This window comes from Theropithecus gelada, chromosome 1, assembly GCF_003255815.1.
Source record: "Theropithecus gelada isolate Dixy chromosome 1, Tgel_1.0, whole genome shotgun sequence".
Taxonomy (NCBI): domain Eukaryota; kingdom Metazoa; phylum Chordata; class Mammalia; order Primates; family Cercopithecidae; genus Theropithecus; species Theropithecus gelada.
This window is the reverse complement of record NC_037668.1, coordinates 30837845-30853848: the sequence shown is the minus strand read 5'-3', so window position 1 is coordinate 30853848 and position 16004 is coordinate 30837845. Positions and strand designations below refer to the sequence as shown.

Genomic DNA, 16004 nt, shown 5'->3' with positions numbered 1-16004 from the left:
TGGGATCGATCTTCAGGTGGGTGCCGACAAGGACGTCCATTCCGTGGCGGCTGCTCGGCAACCCTGCTTCCATCCTGCATAGCGCTAGTACTTGAGGGCCGATTTCTGGCCTCTCTGATCTGTTCCTTTGGTCTGTTTGTCTTGGTCAAAGCACTCTACTGTCTTAATTTTACAGCTTTAGAATCAATCTTGATATCTGGTGGGGCAACCCTTCCCCCTTCAGAACTATGGTTCCATTGTTCTTCCATATACATTTTACAGTTCACCAGATGAGTATCTCTCTGGCATGCAGACACACACACACACATTTCTGTTGGGATTTGGATGGGGGTTTTAGGGAATCTGCAGAGCACTTTGGAAAGGACTGACTTCCTGACAACATTGGGTTTCTAGTGCTTGAACATGCAGCTGTTTGTTTATTTATTTATTTATTTTTATTTATTTTTTTGAGATGGAGTCTTGCTATGTCACCCAGGGTGGAGTGCAGTGGCGCGATCTCGGCTCACTGCAAGCTCCGCCTCCCGGGTTCAAGCGATCCTCCTGCCTCAGCCTCCCAAGTAGCTGGGACTACAGGCGCCCGCCACCACACCCGGCTCATTTTGTTTTTGTATTTTTAGTAGAGACGGGGTTTCACCGTGTTGGCCAGGATGGTCTTGATCTCCTGACCTCATGATCCACCCACCTCGGCCTCCGAAAGTGCTGGGATTACAGGCGTGAGCCATCACGCCCAGCCTATTTATTTATACTTTCTTTTAGAAAAAACTTTTATTATGGAAAATTGCAAAGTCAAAAAAGCCCCAAGTGTCAGCCTCACAGCGTTCCTCTCCCAGTACCCCTCCCTACTTGTAGTTCTGGACCAGTGTGTTTCAAAGAAAATCCCAGGCGTGACATCATTTCTCCTGGAAAAAACTTGTAGATGCCTCTGACAGATAGAAACTTGTTTTTAGCATAACCACAAAATCATCAACCCCAATACAATTAATAAGTTCTTGTTTTTTTGTTTTTTGTTTTTTGTTTTTTGTTTTGAGACGAAGTCTTGCTCTGTCACCCAGGCTGGAGTGCAATGGCGTGATCTCGGGTCACTGCAACCTCTGCCTCCCAGATTCAAGCGATTCTCCTGCCTCAGCCTCCCAAGTAGCTGGGATTACAGCCACGCACCACCACACCCAGCTAATTTTTGTATTTTTAGTAGAGACGGGGTTTCACCATGTTGGCCAGGATGGTCTCGAACTCCTGACCTCAAGTGATCTGCCCGCCTCGGCCTCCCAAAGTGCTGGGATTATAGGTGTGAGCCACCACACCCGGCCCACATTAATAATTTCTTAATGGAAACTAATGCCAGTTTGTGCTCGTTTTCAGGAATTGTCTCAAAAATGTCTTTCACAGCTAGTTTGCTTGAATGGAGATTCGAACAAGATCCCCAGGTTGCATGTGGCCAACTTGTCTCTCGAGGCTCTTTTGACTTAAAGACCCCCCCCTTCCTTATCTTCCCCCAGGCCATTTATTTGTTGAAGAAACGGGGTCATTTGTTCCATTTATTTTTATGTCCGTCTCCTTTAATGTTGCCCGAGGAGGCTCCTCATTTTCTCTGTGGAGGTCTGTGTGTCTTTTGTTGTATTTATTCTTGAGTACTTCATGGTTTTTTATGTAATTGTAAATGGTAGCTTTTCTAAATCTTATTTTCTCATTATTTCTTCTGATAAATAGAAATATACTTGGTTTTTATTATTGAAGTTGTACCTAGCAACATTACTAAGTTGTTTTAATTAAATAACTTATCTGTATATTTGTTTGGATTTTCTATGTATACAGTCATTTTATCTGAAGTAATGACCATTTTTCCCTTCCATTCCTTATGCCTTTTATTTATTTTTTTCTTTCTTTCTCTTTTTTTTTTTTTTTTTTTTTGAGGCAAAGTCTTGCTCTGTTGCCCAGGCTGGAGTGTAGTGGCATGGTCTTGGCTCACTGCAACCTCCACCTCCTGAGTTTCAGTTTCAGCAATTCTCCTGCTTCAGCCTGCTGAATAGCTGGGATTACAGATGTCCCCCACCACACCCGGCTAATTTTTGTATTTTTAGTAGAGCCGGGGTTTCACCATGTTGGTCAGGCTGGTCTCGAACTCCAGACCTCAAGTGATCCACCCGCCTTGGCCTCCAAAAGTGCTGGGATTACAGGCGTGAGCCACCGCACCCGGCCGATATTTCAGGAGCCCTTCTTTCTGTTATTGCCAGTCCACTTAGACACCCACATGAGATCACACGCTTAATTTGATTTTTTCTCTATTTTTTCATATGTTTAAAGTAGCACCCATAATGAATAATTTGATCAATGAATAATCTGATCAATCAACATTAAATGCAGATTTGAAGCTGCTGAGTCTTCCTGGTGAATTGAACATGTGGTTAGAATGTGTCCCCACTGCTGTTCCTGCTTTTTGCCTAAGTTTTTTGTCTGTTTCTAGACAACTCCAGTAACTTCCTGTTTATGGTACCTGCATTTCTTTCTGACTTTTAAAATGCAATGCTTCTTAAGCTTGTGTTTTAGATGTCTGTCTCTCTCTTTTTTTATTTTTTATTTTTTTATTTTTTGAGACGGAGTCTTGCTCTGTGGCCCAGGCTGGAGTGCAGTGGCACAATCTCGGCTCACTGCAAGCTCCGCCTCCCGGGTTCACGCCATTCTCCTGCCCCAGCCTCCCGAGTAGCTGAGACTACAGGCGCCTGCCACCTCACCCGGCTAATTTTTTGTATTTTTAGTAGAGATGGGGTTTCACCGTGTTAGCCAGGATGGTCTCGATCTCCTGACCTCGTGATCCTCCTGCATCGGCCTCCCAAAGTGCTGGGACTACAGGAGTGAGCCACTATGCCCGGCCTGGATGTCTCTTTTAAATTGTAGAGATTGGCCAGGTGCAGTAGTTCGCACCTGTAATCCCAGCACTTTGGAAGGCTGAGGTGGGCGGATCATCTGAGGTCAGGAGTTTGAAACCAGCCTGGCCAACATGATGAAACTCCGTCTCTACCAAAAATACAAAAATTAGCTGAGCGTGGTGGCCCGTGCCGGTAATCCCAGCTGCCCAGGAGGCTGAGGCACAAGAATTGCTTGAACCCAGGAGGCGGAGGTTGCAGTGAGCCAAGATCACACCTCTGACCTCCAGCCTGGGTGACAGAGTGAGACTCTGCCTCAAAAAACAAAAACAAAAACAAAAAAAGTTAGTTTGATTTGTTTTTGTGGTTCTTGGTTTTGTTGTTGTTGTTGTTTAGTTAGTTAGTTTGTTTGTTTGTTTGAGACGGAGTCTCACTCTATCCCCGAGGCTGGAGTGCAGTGGCGCGATCTCGGCTCGCTGCAAGCTCTGCCTCCTGGGTTCACACCATTCTCCTGCCTTAGCCTCCTGAGTAGCTGGGACTACAGGCACCCGCTACCACGCCCAGCTAATTTTTTGTATTTTTAGTAGAGATGAGGTTTTACCATGTTAGCCAGGATGGTCTCGATCTCCTGACCTCGTGATCCGCCCGCTTCAGCCTCCCAAAGTGCTGGGATTACAGGCATGAGCCACCGTGCCCAGCCTGTTCTTGGTTTTTAATGCAATTTGATAATATACTTCCCTTTAGCTTGGTTATTTAATCTATATTTTTACCTTTACTTAGGTTTTAACCTGAAAGTTCCTTATTTTGTTCGTTCTTCAACTTTTTTTTTTTTTTTTTGAGACTGAGTCTCATTCTGTTGCCCAGGCTGGAGTGCAGTGGCATGATTTCAGGTCACTGCAACCTCTACCTCCCGGGTTCAAATGATTCTCCTGCCTCAGCCTCCTAAGTAGCTGGGGTTACAGGGACACGCCATCACGCCTGGCTAATTTTTGTATTTTCAGTAGAGATGGGGTTTCACTATGTTGGCCAGGCTGGTCTCAAACCTTAAGTGATCCACCCGCTTCGGCTTCCCAAAGTGCTAGGATTATAGGTGTGAGCCAGCTCACCTGGTTTGTTCTTCACCATTTTTACGAGAATTAAAGTACAGTCCTATCCAGCATTTCTGATGGTTTTCAGCGTGATGACGGCACACTGGCCAGCCACGTTACCGCGGTGGAACTTCCGCGCTTTCCTGGCTCTCTCGGTTCCCGATCCCACTGCTCCCACCGGAGGAGCACCTGAAGCTACCCATTCCTGAGCCTTTCACAGCTGTGTGGCAACGTCGGGTTTGTTCTCAGCTTCCCCTGCAGAGCGTCAGCCAGCGCCTCTGTCTGCAGGGACAGCCACCCTCATCCCTCCACCTCCCGCTTCTCTTTGCTCCTGTTTCTCCCACTGGCCCTTGCCCTGGTAGATTCACGTACTGAAAACAGTACATCTACCCCCTGTTGTTAGTGAGGACTCAGGAGAGATCAGAGGTGACTGCCTGTTGGAAGTGCTGTCTTTAACGGATGCTCAGTGCATGTGGTTTCGTGTGATCATCTGAAATGGAACTGTGTGTGCGCAAGGACACCTTCTATAAGACTGTCACCCACTGGGTGTCCAGCAAAACGAGGTCACGGAGGCCACAGGGAATTCATGAGCACCGAGCTGAATAGGTTTGGCCATTTTCTAAGTATCTTCTAAAAACCCTGCCATTCAAAGACTAGCAAGTTAATCAGTTCCTTCAAGGGGAAAAATATTGTTGGAATTTTACAAGATGCCTTAAAATTCTGCCTCTCAGGACTTTAAAATGCAATTATTTCTTTGTAAGTTTAAAAAATTGCTGGCATTGATATATTAATAATTCATCCAAGAAACATTGCTAGGCACTGAAATATTTTTAGTGAATTATTCTGAAGCAATTGCTAAGTTAAGCAATGAAAAACAGCCCTCTACAATTTTACAGTTTTAGCATCTCATACATAATGTCAACATTTATATACATTTCACCTGGAATTACTCATTTCAATGTGAAATAGTAATGCTAATTCCCATGTAAAATGTCTGTCTCTATGATAGATATGTTGACTTGTAAGCCTTTTTTTTTTTTTTTTTTAAACAACTTTAGAGTCAGGATCTTGCTCTGTCACCCAGGCTGGGCTGCAGTGGCACAATCACGGCTCACTGCAGCCTTGACCTCTTGGGCTCAAGTGATCCTCCCACCGCAGCGTACTGAATAGGTAGAACCACAGACACGCACCACCACGCCTGGCTACATTTTTTTACTTTTTTTTTTTTTTGAGACGGAGTCTGTCTCTGTCGCCCAGGCTGCTAAGATGCAGTGATGTGATCTCAGCTCACTGCAAGCTCCGCCTCCTGGGTTCACACCATTCTCCTGCCTCAACCTCCCCAGTAGTTGGAACCACAGGCGCCCGCCACCACACCGGGCTAATTTTTTGTATTTTTAATAGAGACGGGGTTTCACCATGTTAGCTAGGATGGTCTCAATCTCCTGACCTTGTGATCCACCCGCCTTGGCCTTCCGAAGTGCTGGGATTACAGGTGTGAGCCGCCGCCCCTGGGCACTTTTTTTTTTTTCTAGAGATGTAGGTCTTACTGTGTTGCCCAGGCTGATCTCAAACTCCTGGCTTCAAGAGAGCCTCCCAGCGCAGGCTCCCATGTTGCTGGGATTACAGGCATGAGCCATTGTGCCCCGCTGATTTGTAAGCATTTGACATTAGCTCTTTTGTATATTAATCATGGTACACGCATGATGTGATTAATAGGTGTTAAAACCAATCACATATTTAAGATATAATAGAAAATAGACACTGTCTGGGTGCAATGGCTCACGCCTCTAATTCCAACACTTGAGAAGGCCAAGGCAGGTGGATCACTGGATCCCAAAAGTTTGAGACCAGCCTGGGCAACACGGCGAAACCCTGTCTCTACAGAAAATACAAAAATCAGCTGGGTGTGGTGGTGTGTGCCTGTAGTCCCAGCTCCTTGGGAGGTTGAAGCAGGAGGATCGGTTGAGCCCAGGAGTTCGAGGCTGCAGTGAGCTGTGATGGCACTACTGCACTCCAGCCTGGGCAACAGAGTCAAACCGTCTCAAAAAACTAAAATAAAGTTAGACATTAAATTTGATTCTCATCAGAAAAAATAAGTAAAGAGTTTGTGATTTTGTGATTTTAACATTGTTTCTTTTTTTCTGAGACAGTTAGAATGCAGTGGCATGATCTCAGCTCACTGCAGCCTCCACCTCCTGGGCTCAAGCAATTCTCCTGCCTCAGCCTCCCATGTAGCTGGGACTACAGGTGCCCGCCACCATACCTGGCTAGTTTTTGTATTTTTAGTAGATACGGGGTTTTACCATGTTGGCCAGGCTGGTCTCAAACTCCTGACCTCAAGGGATCCACCCACTTCAGCCTCCCAAAGTGCTGGGATTATAGACAGGAGCCACTGCGCCCGGCCTGTTTCTTGAGTGAAATTATTTAGTTCCAACATATGGACACAGAAGATTCGGTCCCAAGAGTTCCACACGAGCAAGCTCCTAACATCCCCAAAGTGATAACCAAAGTGTAATGATAATTTTGAAATTATTTAAGAATTGGTTTCGGTGCCAGATGTAGTGGCTCAAGCTTGTAATCCCAGCACTTTGGGATTGAGGTGGGCGAATTGTGGCTGAGACCAGGAGTTCAAGACCAGCCTGGGCAACAAAGAGAGACCCCCCCCCCATCTCTACTACGAATTTAAAAATTACCTGGGCATGGTGGTATATGCATGTAGTCTTAGCTACTTGTGAAGCTGAGGCAGGAAGATTGCTCGAGCCCAGAAGTTTGAGGCTGCAGTGAACTATGATTGAGTCGCTGCACTACAGCCTGGGCAACAGAGCGAGACTCCGTCTCAAAAAAAAAAAAAAAAAAAAAGAAACAAGAAACTGCCCAACAGTATTTCCCAGTATCCCTTTACACTCCCACCAGCAACATGGGTGATGCCAGCCCCTCCACAGCCTTGCCAGTGCTTACTGTTGGCGTTCTGATCTCAGGCTTTTTTTTTTTTTTTTTTTTTGAGACGGAGTCTCATTCTGTCGCCCAGGCTGGAGTGCAGTGGCGCGATCTCGGCTCACTGCAAGTTCTGCCTCCCAGGTTCACGCCATTCTCCTGCCTCAGCCTCCCGAGTAGCTGGGACCCCAGGCGCCCACCACCACGCCTGGCTAATTTTTTCTATTTTTTAGTAGAGACGGGGTTTCACCGTGTTAGCCAGGATGGTCTCAATCTCCTGACCTTGTGATCCGCCCGCCTCGGCCTCCTGAAGTGCTGGGATTACAGGCGTGAGCCACCGCGCCTGGCCGATCTCAGGCATTCTAATCAGTATGTAGTAGTATCTCATTATGGCTTGATTCATATTTCCCTAAAGATGCTGATGTCACACGGAGTTTCACATGCATATTGGCCATTTGTATGTCTCTTTTCTTATGGCTATTCCAAATCTTTTGACTTTTTTTTTTTTTTTCCTTGAGACAGATTCTCGCTCTTGTCCCCAGGCTGGAGTGCAGTGGCGCGATCTCAGCTCACTGCAACCTCTGCCTCCTGGGTTCAAGCCATTCTCCTGCCTCAGCCTCCTGAGTAACTGGGATTGTAGGCACCTGCCACCACACCAGGCTAATTTTGTATTTAATTATTTTAATTTTGTATTTGCTGGTGGGAGTGTAAAGGGATACTATGGAATACTGTTGGGCAGTTTCTTTTTTCTTTTGTGACGGGGTCTTACTCTGTTGCCCAGGCTGGAGTGCAGTGGTGCAATCACAGCTCACCGTGGCCTCAGCATGTTGGCCGGGCTGGTCTGGAACTCCTGACCTCAGGTGATCCACCTGCCTCGGCCTCCCGAAGTGCTGGGATTACAGGCATGAGCCACCATGCCTGGCCTCTTTTGACTTTTTAAACTGGAGTTTGGACTTTATGTGGTTGATAGGAGCTCTTCGTGTGTTCCAGATGTAAGACCTGTGTCAGAAATGTGTGTGCTGCCAACATTTTTTCCTAATCTGTGGTTTATTTTCTTAATGTCTTCTTTTTTTTTTTTTTTTTTTTTTTTGAGACGGAGTCTCGCTCTGTCGCCCGGGCTGGAGTGCAGTGGCCGGATCTCAGCTCACTGCAAGCTCCGCCTCCCGGGTTCCCGCCATTCTCCTGCCTCAGCCTCCCGAGTAGCTGGGACTACAGGCGCCCGCCACCTCGCCCGGCTAATTTTTTTCTTATTTTTTAGTAGAGACGGGGTTTCACCGTGTTAGCCAGGATGGTCTCGATCTCCTGACCTCGTGATCCACCCGTCTCGGCCTCCCAAAGTGCTGGGATTACAGGCTTGAGCCACCGCGCCCGGCCTCTTAATGTCTTCTTTAAGAGAAAGTGTTAATTCATCGTTTTTTTAATCTACGATTTTATTGATCTATATTTTGTGGTCATCTTTTGTAGCTGATTTCTATTTCCCAGCATGGAGGACGACAGCAGCCTGCTCTCCGAGGACGGGCTTTTGGACGATGCCCCCCTTTTGGAAGATGGTAATAAAGCTTCTGTCACAGTAGCACAAGTTTCACCAACAAGAAAGACAAACGATATGCTTCGTAGTCACCCTTTAATTCCGTTTATTTGTGGGAGAGGGTATCTTTTACACTCACATTTTTCTCTCAAAGAGGGAGCTTATATTATTGTCTTTATTTGAAAGAAAGATAAATTGTGGCTGAGATGTTGAAGGCAGCAGACCGTAGTTTTCTAGTTTCCAACATCAGTATTGAGAAATCTGATGCCATTTTTATCCCAGTCCTTTGAATGTGACCTATTTTTGTTTTCTTTTCCTGGAAGCTTTTTTTAAAAAATCTCTGATGATCTGAAATTTTTCTGAGACGTGCATTGATTTGGTTCTAGTTCTGGGCACAGGCAGGCCATCGCAATCTGCAAATGCATTTCCTTCCCACTCCCACCCCACTCCCCACCTCGTTTTGGGTTCTGTAGTGTGCTGAGTCAGCTGCCCGTCCCCTGGCGCTGGGTGGCCTTCTCCCCCCTGCCCCTCACCACCGTCTCCTTCTCCTGCCCCACTTGCAACTGTGGCTTTCTGCCTTTTCCGTCATTTTGACTGAGATTTAATGAAGGGAAGAAAAGCTGTGTTCCATTTGCCATGTTTTGCTGGAAGTCCACTGTAATCTTCCGAGATAGTGACCTTCAGCCTCTTTTGTCTGCGAATCGCTTTACGTTCTTAAAAATTATTGAAGAGCCAGAGAGCATTTGTTTATGTTGCCTGTATCTTTCAATACTTACTGTATCAAAAATTAAAGCCGAAACCATTTTAATACTTAGCCACTTAAAATAGCAATAACAAACCTATGGTGGTAACGTAAGAGTCCGGTTTAACAGAAGACAGCTGGCGTCTCAGAGCTGTCTGTTGTGACGTCACCTGTCACACGCAGCCTCTGGAAAACGCCACTGTCCTCTCACGCGAAGACAGTGAGGAGACAAATGTCGTGCGAGTGTGATCATGAAGACAGTTTTCACCTCGCAGGCCCTGAAAGACACTCAGGGACTCTCAGGGTTCCCTGGATTTTGCTTTGAGTACCATCAAGTTAGAGCTTGTCAAGATTTATCCTAAAACTGGCCAGGTGTGGTGGCCCACACCTGTCATCCCAGCACTTGGGGAGGCCAAGGCAGGTGGATCACTTGAGGTCAGGAGTTCAAGACCAGACTGGCCATGACGGGGAAAGCCTCTCTCTACTAAAATATAAAAGTTAGCCGGGTGTGGTGGGACACTCCTGTAGCCTCAGCTACTCGGGAGGCTGAGGTGGGAGGATCCCGTGAACCTGGGAGGCGAATGCTTGGGAGAGCCAAGATCGCACCACCGCACTCCAGCCTGGGCGACAGAGACTCCGTGTCAGGTTCACAACTACGCCGAATGTCATGTTGAGGTCCAAAGGGAGTGGATGGATGAGTGGAGGGAACCCTCGGGGGGCCGTAGGCAGGTGAAAAAGGATTTTATTCAGCAGCAGCTCTCACCAGTGGCTTTCTCTCACGCTGTCCGCCCTGTCCTGGCTGCTTAGTCCGGTGGCTCCCACACACACAGCTGCACTGCTGGCTCTCCCTTGACTTCAGGGTCAGCAACTTAACTCTTTCTCTGGGCACGAGCCAAGCGGTGCTGAGCCCGGGCTCCCCTACATCGGTCTGCAAAATGGATGTCCCTGACTCTCTCTCTCGGGGCGCCAGTGCCGCAATCCCACTGCGTCACCCAGGCTGTTTACCTCCACCTGTGCCTGCTTGGCTGGTTCCTTACACTCTGTCCCAAAAAAAGAACAAGATTTATCCTAAAACTTCAGACACAAATGTTTGATCTACTTTTTTTTTTTTTTTTAACCTCTTGCCTTGATTTCTAGAAAGAGATGAATTAGAGGATCCGGAGTTTGACATTGGATGTCTTCTACAGGAAGCTGAGGATGACATGGACCCAGGACACAGCAGGTAACTCAGAGGGTAGGGGGTGAAGGGAGCAGGGCGGCTGCCTCCTCCCTCCCACAGGCTGTAGCTCCCGCAGCTCCCTCCTGAAGCAGAACTGTCAGGTACCTACCCCAGCAGGCCACACCGAGGAATGAGTCCTGAGCCTGCGGCCAGGGTGGTGGTAGCTGGTGTCCTTTTCATCCTAAGCTCAGTGAAAGAACTAGATACTGATGCTGATAAATTGAAGAAGAAAACAGCTGAGGACAGAATGCAGGCATTTCACCTGCGACAGAACCTGAGCGCCCTGGATAAGATGCGTGAGGAGCAGGAGCTTTTCATTGAGAAGATGAGGTGAGCTGGGGCTGAGGCCACTGCACCTCCGCCTCTTGCCGCGCCCCGGGCCGTGACGCGGGTGCAGCAGGGGTGGTCCTGTGCCTGTCATCACCCTGAGGGCCTGCAAGGGAGGGTCCCACAGGGTCTCCATGGAGGAGCAGTTCTGCAAGCCCCACTCAGGAGCTGGTGCCCAGCGCTCCCAGCCCCCTTCCCACAGAAAAGGCGGTAACAAGTGGTCCCGCCGCCCCCGACGCCAACCAGAGCTGCCAACTGTCAACCTTTCACCGTAGCTTCTTTCTCTGTGTTTGTGTGTGTGTGTATTTTATATCTACGGGTTTTTTTGCTAAAGTATTTTAAAGCAAATTACAGACGTGATACTTCACTCCTAAATATTTCAGTGTCTCCTAAAAAATAAAAGTATTCAGCTGAGAGTGGTGGCACACGCCTGTGGTCCCAGTTACTTGGGAGGCTGAGGCCAGAGGATCGCTTGAGCCCAGGAGGTCAAGGCTGCAGCAAGCCTGGGCGACAGAGCAAGACCCTGTCTCTAAAAATAAAAAAACTAAAAGATAAATGTTCTTCTGCATAACTTGGGCACCTAACCTGGGTACTTCGCCCAGGGAAACTACAGTTTCCCTCCTCGGCTCCTGCAGCGCCTGTATGTCTTCCAAGTGACCTTCATGGCCGGCGCGGTGGCTCAGCCTGGAATCCCAGCACTTCGGGAGGCCGAGGCGGGTGGATCACCTGAGGTCAGGAGTTTGAGACCAGCCTGGCCAACATGGTGAAACCCCATCTCTACTAAAAATACAAAAATTAGCCGGGCGTGGTGGCGCATGCCTGTAATCCCAGCTACTTGGGACGCTGAGACAAGAGTATCACTTGAACCTGGGAGGCAGAGGTTGCAGTAAGCCGAGATCCCGCCACTGCACTCAGCCTGGGTGACAAGCAAGGCTCTGTCTCCGGGGGGGGAAAAAAAGTGACCTCCAGAGCTCATGCTCTGGGCTTTGCTCCACTGTATGTACCTGAGGCCAGAGTCGCCCCCAGGAACTACCATGTGAACCGGATTCCGACCCAGTCCATGCCCCGCTGGTGATCTGGGCCTGCCTGGCCCACGCTCTGGAAGATGGTGGAGGAGCTCCAGCTCATCCCCTCCCGTGGGCCCCAGACCTCCCACCATGTGCCCTTCACAGGCAGGAGCATGCTTGTTTATGCAGACTCAGGTTCCCTCCCGCTCCTGCACTGTCCTCGGCCCCAAGAGCATGTCACCTTCGGGTGGGAGCCACACAGTTGCCCCTGGGCAGAGTTTTCCAAAAATGGATGACAGGACCCTGCTTGTGTGGCTGGAAGGTGTTAGAGAGACCGCTGACCTGGGGGAGGGGGCTCTGGGAGTCTGGCTCTGCCTCACCTGGCCCCACTGCCACTTTGGAGGCTGGAGTTTCAGGGAACCATCATCTGACCCTTGCTTCCCTGTTCCAGAGGGGAGCTGCGCGCCTGTCGGCAGAGGCGGGACCTGATCGGCAAGCAGCAGGAGGCTGTGGCAGCCGAGATCGCCTCAGAGGGAGAGGCGGGCAACATGTAGGTGGCCCTCGACAGAGGGCAGGGAATTGGGCATGAGGTCAGAGCAGAGGCTCATTCGTTCACCCACAGTGGGGCGTGAAGCACCTGCTGCGTTCAGGCCAGTGAGAAGCCCGAGTGTGAGGCCACAACACACACACAGAAGCATGTGAGGTCGGCAAAGCTGGGGCCTGGAGGGCGCCAGGGCTGGATCTCTGGGAGGCAGGACTGCGTGGATCAGCAGTTGGGGGAAGGCCCCTCGGGCCACTCTTGCCTGGGGCAGCAGGGCGGGGCAGCTGAGGGCGGGGTGAGAGGTGAGAGGCCCACATGGGTCCCACAGTGCCAGGTGGGAGGGCCCGTGGATGCTGGAAACGCCAACACTCACCGACAGGCACTCCCAGAGCTGGCTCCACGGCTGCCGCTCCAGCCTCGCCTCACCCTCCGGGGACCGGGTGCCTGCAGGGCCTGCCGAGGTCAGCCCAGCCCTGGAAAGGCCCCAGCAGGTGCCTGTCCTGGAGGTGCTGGTGCAGCCGTGGGGAGCAGAGGGCCAGCAGCCAGGGGCAAGGGAACCAGCAGGTCCTCCCGGCCCTGGAGGGTGAGGGGCTTCTGGTCACTGTGGGCTGGGGGGGCCTGAGGGTCAAGGAGCAGACAGGGCTGCCCAGGTCTCTGCGGGGTTTTGAGCTGCCTCATTCCTGGACCGTGGCACCCAGGATCTAGGGGTGACTGCTGTACCTGGCCAGCTGCTCAAAGCCCACCCCTTGCATCCACACGGCCGGGACCTCCGGCCAGCATCACGCTGTGCCGCTCTCGTGGGCAACTGCCCACTGCCGGGGAAGTGGTCTCCAGGAGTGCGGCTGGGCTGGCGCTGCATGTGCACTGTGTGGATGATGTCCAGGAGGGGAGCAGGAGGGAGGGAGGGGACTCAGGGCGCCCCAACGACAGGGCCTGGGGCTTGTCACATGTGCTGGGTCCTTCCCAGGCCAGAGGCCTGGACGTCTGCTGCCCCCAGGGGCTTCATGCAGGGGCGACTGAGGGTCCAGGGCAGGCTCCCCAAGCCCTCACTCCTCCTGGGGCTGTGCCATGTGAGCACTGCCTGCCCAGCAGAAAGTGGGCATGTGGAGAGCCTGCCACCAGCCCCACAGCTAGGTAACCTCCACCAGCTAGGTAGCCCAGCACCAAGATTTCCCTCCTGAGGGAGAGGAGGCCAGGGGGTGCCAGGTGAACCTGGGTGGCCCCTGGGTGACTGAGGCCTGACACACGCCCGGCCTGTGCCTTCGCCACTGCAGGGCCACTGTGGGCCGTCTCCAGGCCGTGTCCAGACGCCTGTTTGTGGAGCTGGAGAATGAGAGAGACCTGCAGTCGAGGACTGAGGCCGTGCTGAGGGAGAGCGAGTGAGTCAGTGTGGACTGGCAGCGGGGCCTTCCCACCTGGGGGCGGAGAGCAAGATCTGGGGGGTTGCACCTGACGGGGAAACTGCCGGGAAGTGGAAAGGGGACTCGGCGAATGCAGTGCAGTGGTTGGAAGGATCAGTCTTCACGTCGCCTTTTTCCGTTTCTCTGGGTTTGTTTATGTTCCTAGGAACTTCAATATCAGTTTATTTTTCCTCTTTCCTCGTTTCTCATGCTTTGCGCTTCCACAGAACAGCGAGCTGGGTTTTCAGAACCCAGGAGAGAGACGCTGCCTCGTCCTAAATGCTTTCCTGTGGAGCTGGGTTGGATGCGTCGAGTTGCCTCTGGCGAGTTTGGCAAGAAGGGGTTTGGGAAGGTGCACGAATTGCTCAGAGCGACTGAAGGGACACTGAGCTGGCCTCAAGTAGGACTCCCGAACCACGTGGCCCCCAGCCCCGGGAGCTGCAGCCAGGTCCATGGCGTCCACAGCACTGACCCTGCACGTGCCCAGGATGACCTAAGCTTTCCAGCCTGGGCAGGGCAGGGGGCACAGAGAGGGCTGAGCGCGGGCCTCAGGCCACCCCGCCCACAGGAGTGCTCATGCCACCGGCCCTTGTGCGACCTAACATCTCGGCCCCACCCCAGTGAAGACACCACTGGGCTTTGACCCAGTCTCTGACCCGTGCTCGCTGTGATGTAGTCACGACCCAGTCTCTGACCCACACTTGCTGTGATGTAGTTTCTTTTATTTATTTATTTTATTTTTATTTTTATTTTTTTGAGGCGGAGTCTCGTTCTGTCGCCCAGGCTGGAGTGCAGTGGCCGGATCTCAGCTCACTGCAAGCTCCGCCTCCCGGGTTTACGCCATTCTCCTGCCTCAGCCTCCCGAGTAGCTGGGACTACAGGCGCTCGCCACCGCGCCCGGCTAGTTTTTTGTATTTTTTAGTAGAGACGGGGTTTCACTGGGTTAGCCAGGATGGTCTCGATCTCCTGCCTCGTGATCCACCCGTCTCGGCCTCCCAAAGTGCTGGAATTACAGGCTTGAGCCACCGCGCCCGGCCGCTGTGATGTAGTTTCTGACCCAGTCTCTGACCCGTGCTCGCTGTGATGTAGTCACAACCCAGTCTCTGACCCACACTTGCTGTGATGTAGTCACGACCCAGTCTCTGACCCACACTTGCTGTGATACAGTTTCTGACCCAGTCTCTGACCCGTGCTCCCTGTGATATAGTCACGACCCAAGCTGGTGTCCAGTGCCCTGCGCCGTGGCCCCACCTGTGAGGGCAGCAGGAGGGGTGCAGGGGAGGACACTGAACCCAGCTGCAGCTGAGCGTGGAGGAGAGCACTGTCCGTGGTGGCTCTCCTTTGACAATGGCTCTGTCGTGCCCCTCTCGCTGCTCAGCAGCACCTGTGCCAGGGCGGGGGGCTTCACAGGGCTAATGAACCCCAGAAGGCCTCACTTTACTAGGTTGCTGTGATTGTCCACTTCTTTAAAAAAAAGAAAGAAAAAAGTTTTTGGTCTGGGCACAGTTAGTGGTTCATGCCTATAATCCCAACACTTTGGGAGGCCAAGGCAGGTGGATCACCTGAGGTCAGGAGTTCAAGACCAGCCTGGGCAACATGGCAAAACCCTGTCTCTACTAAAAATACAAAAATTAACTGGGGTTGGTGGTGGGCACCTGTAATCACAGCTACTCGGGAGGATGAGGCAGGAGAATCGCTGGAGCCCAGAGGCAGAGGTTGCAGTGAGCCAAGATTGCGCCATCACACTCTAGCCTGGGCAACAGAGTGAGCAAGACTCTGTCTTAAAAAAAAAAAAGGACCGGGCGCGGTGGCTCACTCTTGTCATCCCGGCACTTTGGGAGGCCAAGGCAGGCAGATCACAAGGTCAGGAGATCGAAACCGTCCTGGCTAACACAGTGAAACCCCGTCTCTACTGAAAATACAAAAAATTAACCGGGCATGGTGGCGGGCGCAGGTAGTCCCAGCTACCTCTCTAGGGAGGCTGAGGCAGGAGAATGGCATGAACCGGGAGGCGGAGCTTGCAGTGAGCCGAGATTGCGCCACTCACTCCAGCCTGGGCCACAGAGTGAGACTCTGTCTCAGAAAATAAATAAATAAATAAATAAATAAAGTTTTATTTTGAAACAATTCCAAACTTACAGAAGAGCTGCAAAATGGCAGCAAGACCCCCTGTGCCCTGCGGCCCTGTGCCCGGAGCTGTGCCCGGAGCCGTCCCCAGAGCCCATGTGGGCGTTGTGTCCAGGGTGACCCCTCGCCCCGCCCCAGTCAGGGGGAGCCTCAGTACTTCTGTGACAGGTGGACCTTGCAGTTCTGAGGATCGCAGACCAGGGGCTGTCCCACACTGTGACTGTGCTTGA

At 51.2% G+C, this 16004-nt stretch overlaps 1 protein-coding gene across 1 annotated transcript in view; it reads left to right on the top strand.

Annotated features, from left to right (window-relative positions):
- Positions 1–16004, top strand: part of LOC112622172 (cilia- and flagella-associated protein 74-like) — a 76337-nt gene that overhangs the window by 4380 nt on the left and 55953 nt on the right. Inside the window, exons 2-6 of the mRNA XM_025381465.1 lie at positions 8348–8433; positions 10291–10375; positions 10559–10702; positions 12158–12256; positions 13522–13626. Coding sequence (XP_025237250.1) covers positions 8367–8433; positions 10291–10375; positions 10559–10702; positions 12158–12256; positions 13522–13626 — 500 coding nt within the window. The 5' untranslated portion in view covers positions 8348–8366. The remainder of the gene's footprint in view (positions 1–8347; positions 8434–10290; positions 10376–10558; positions 10703–12157; positions 12257–13521; positions 13627–16004) is intronic.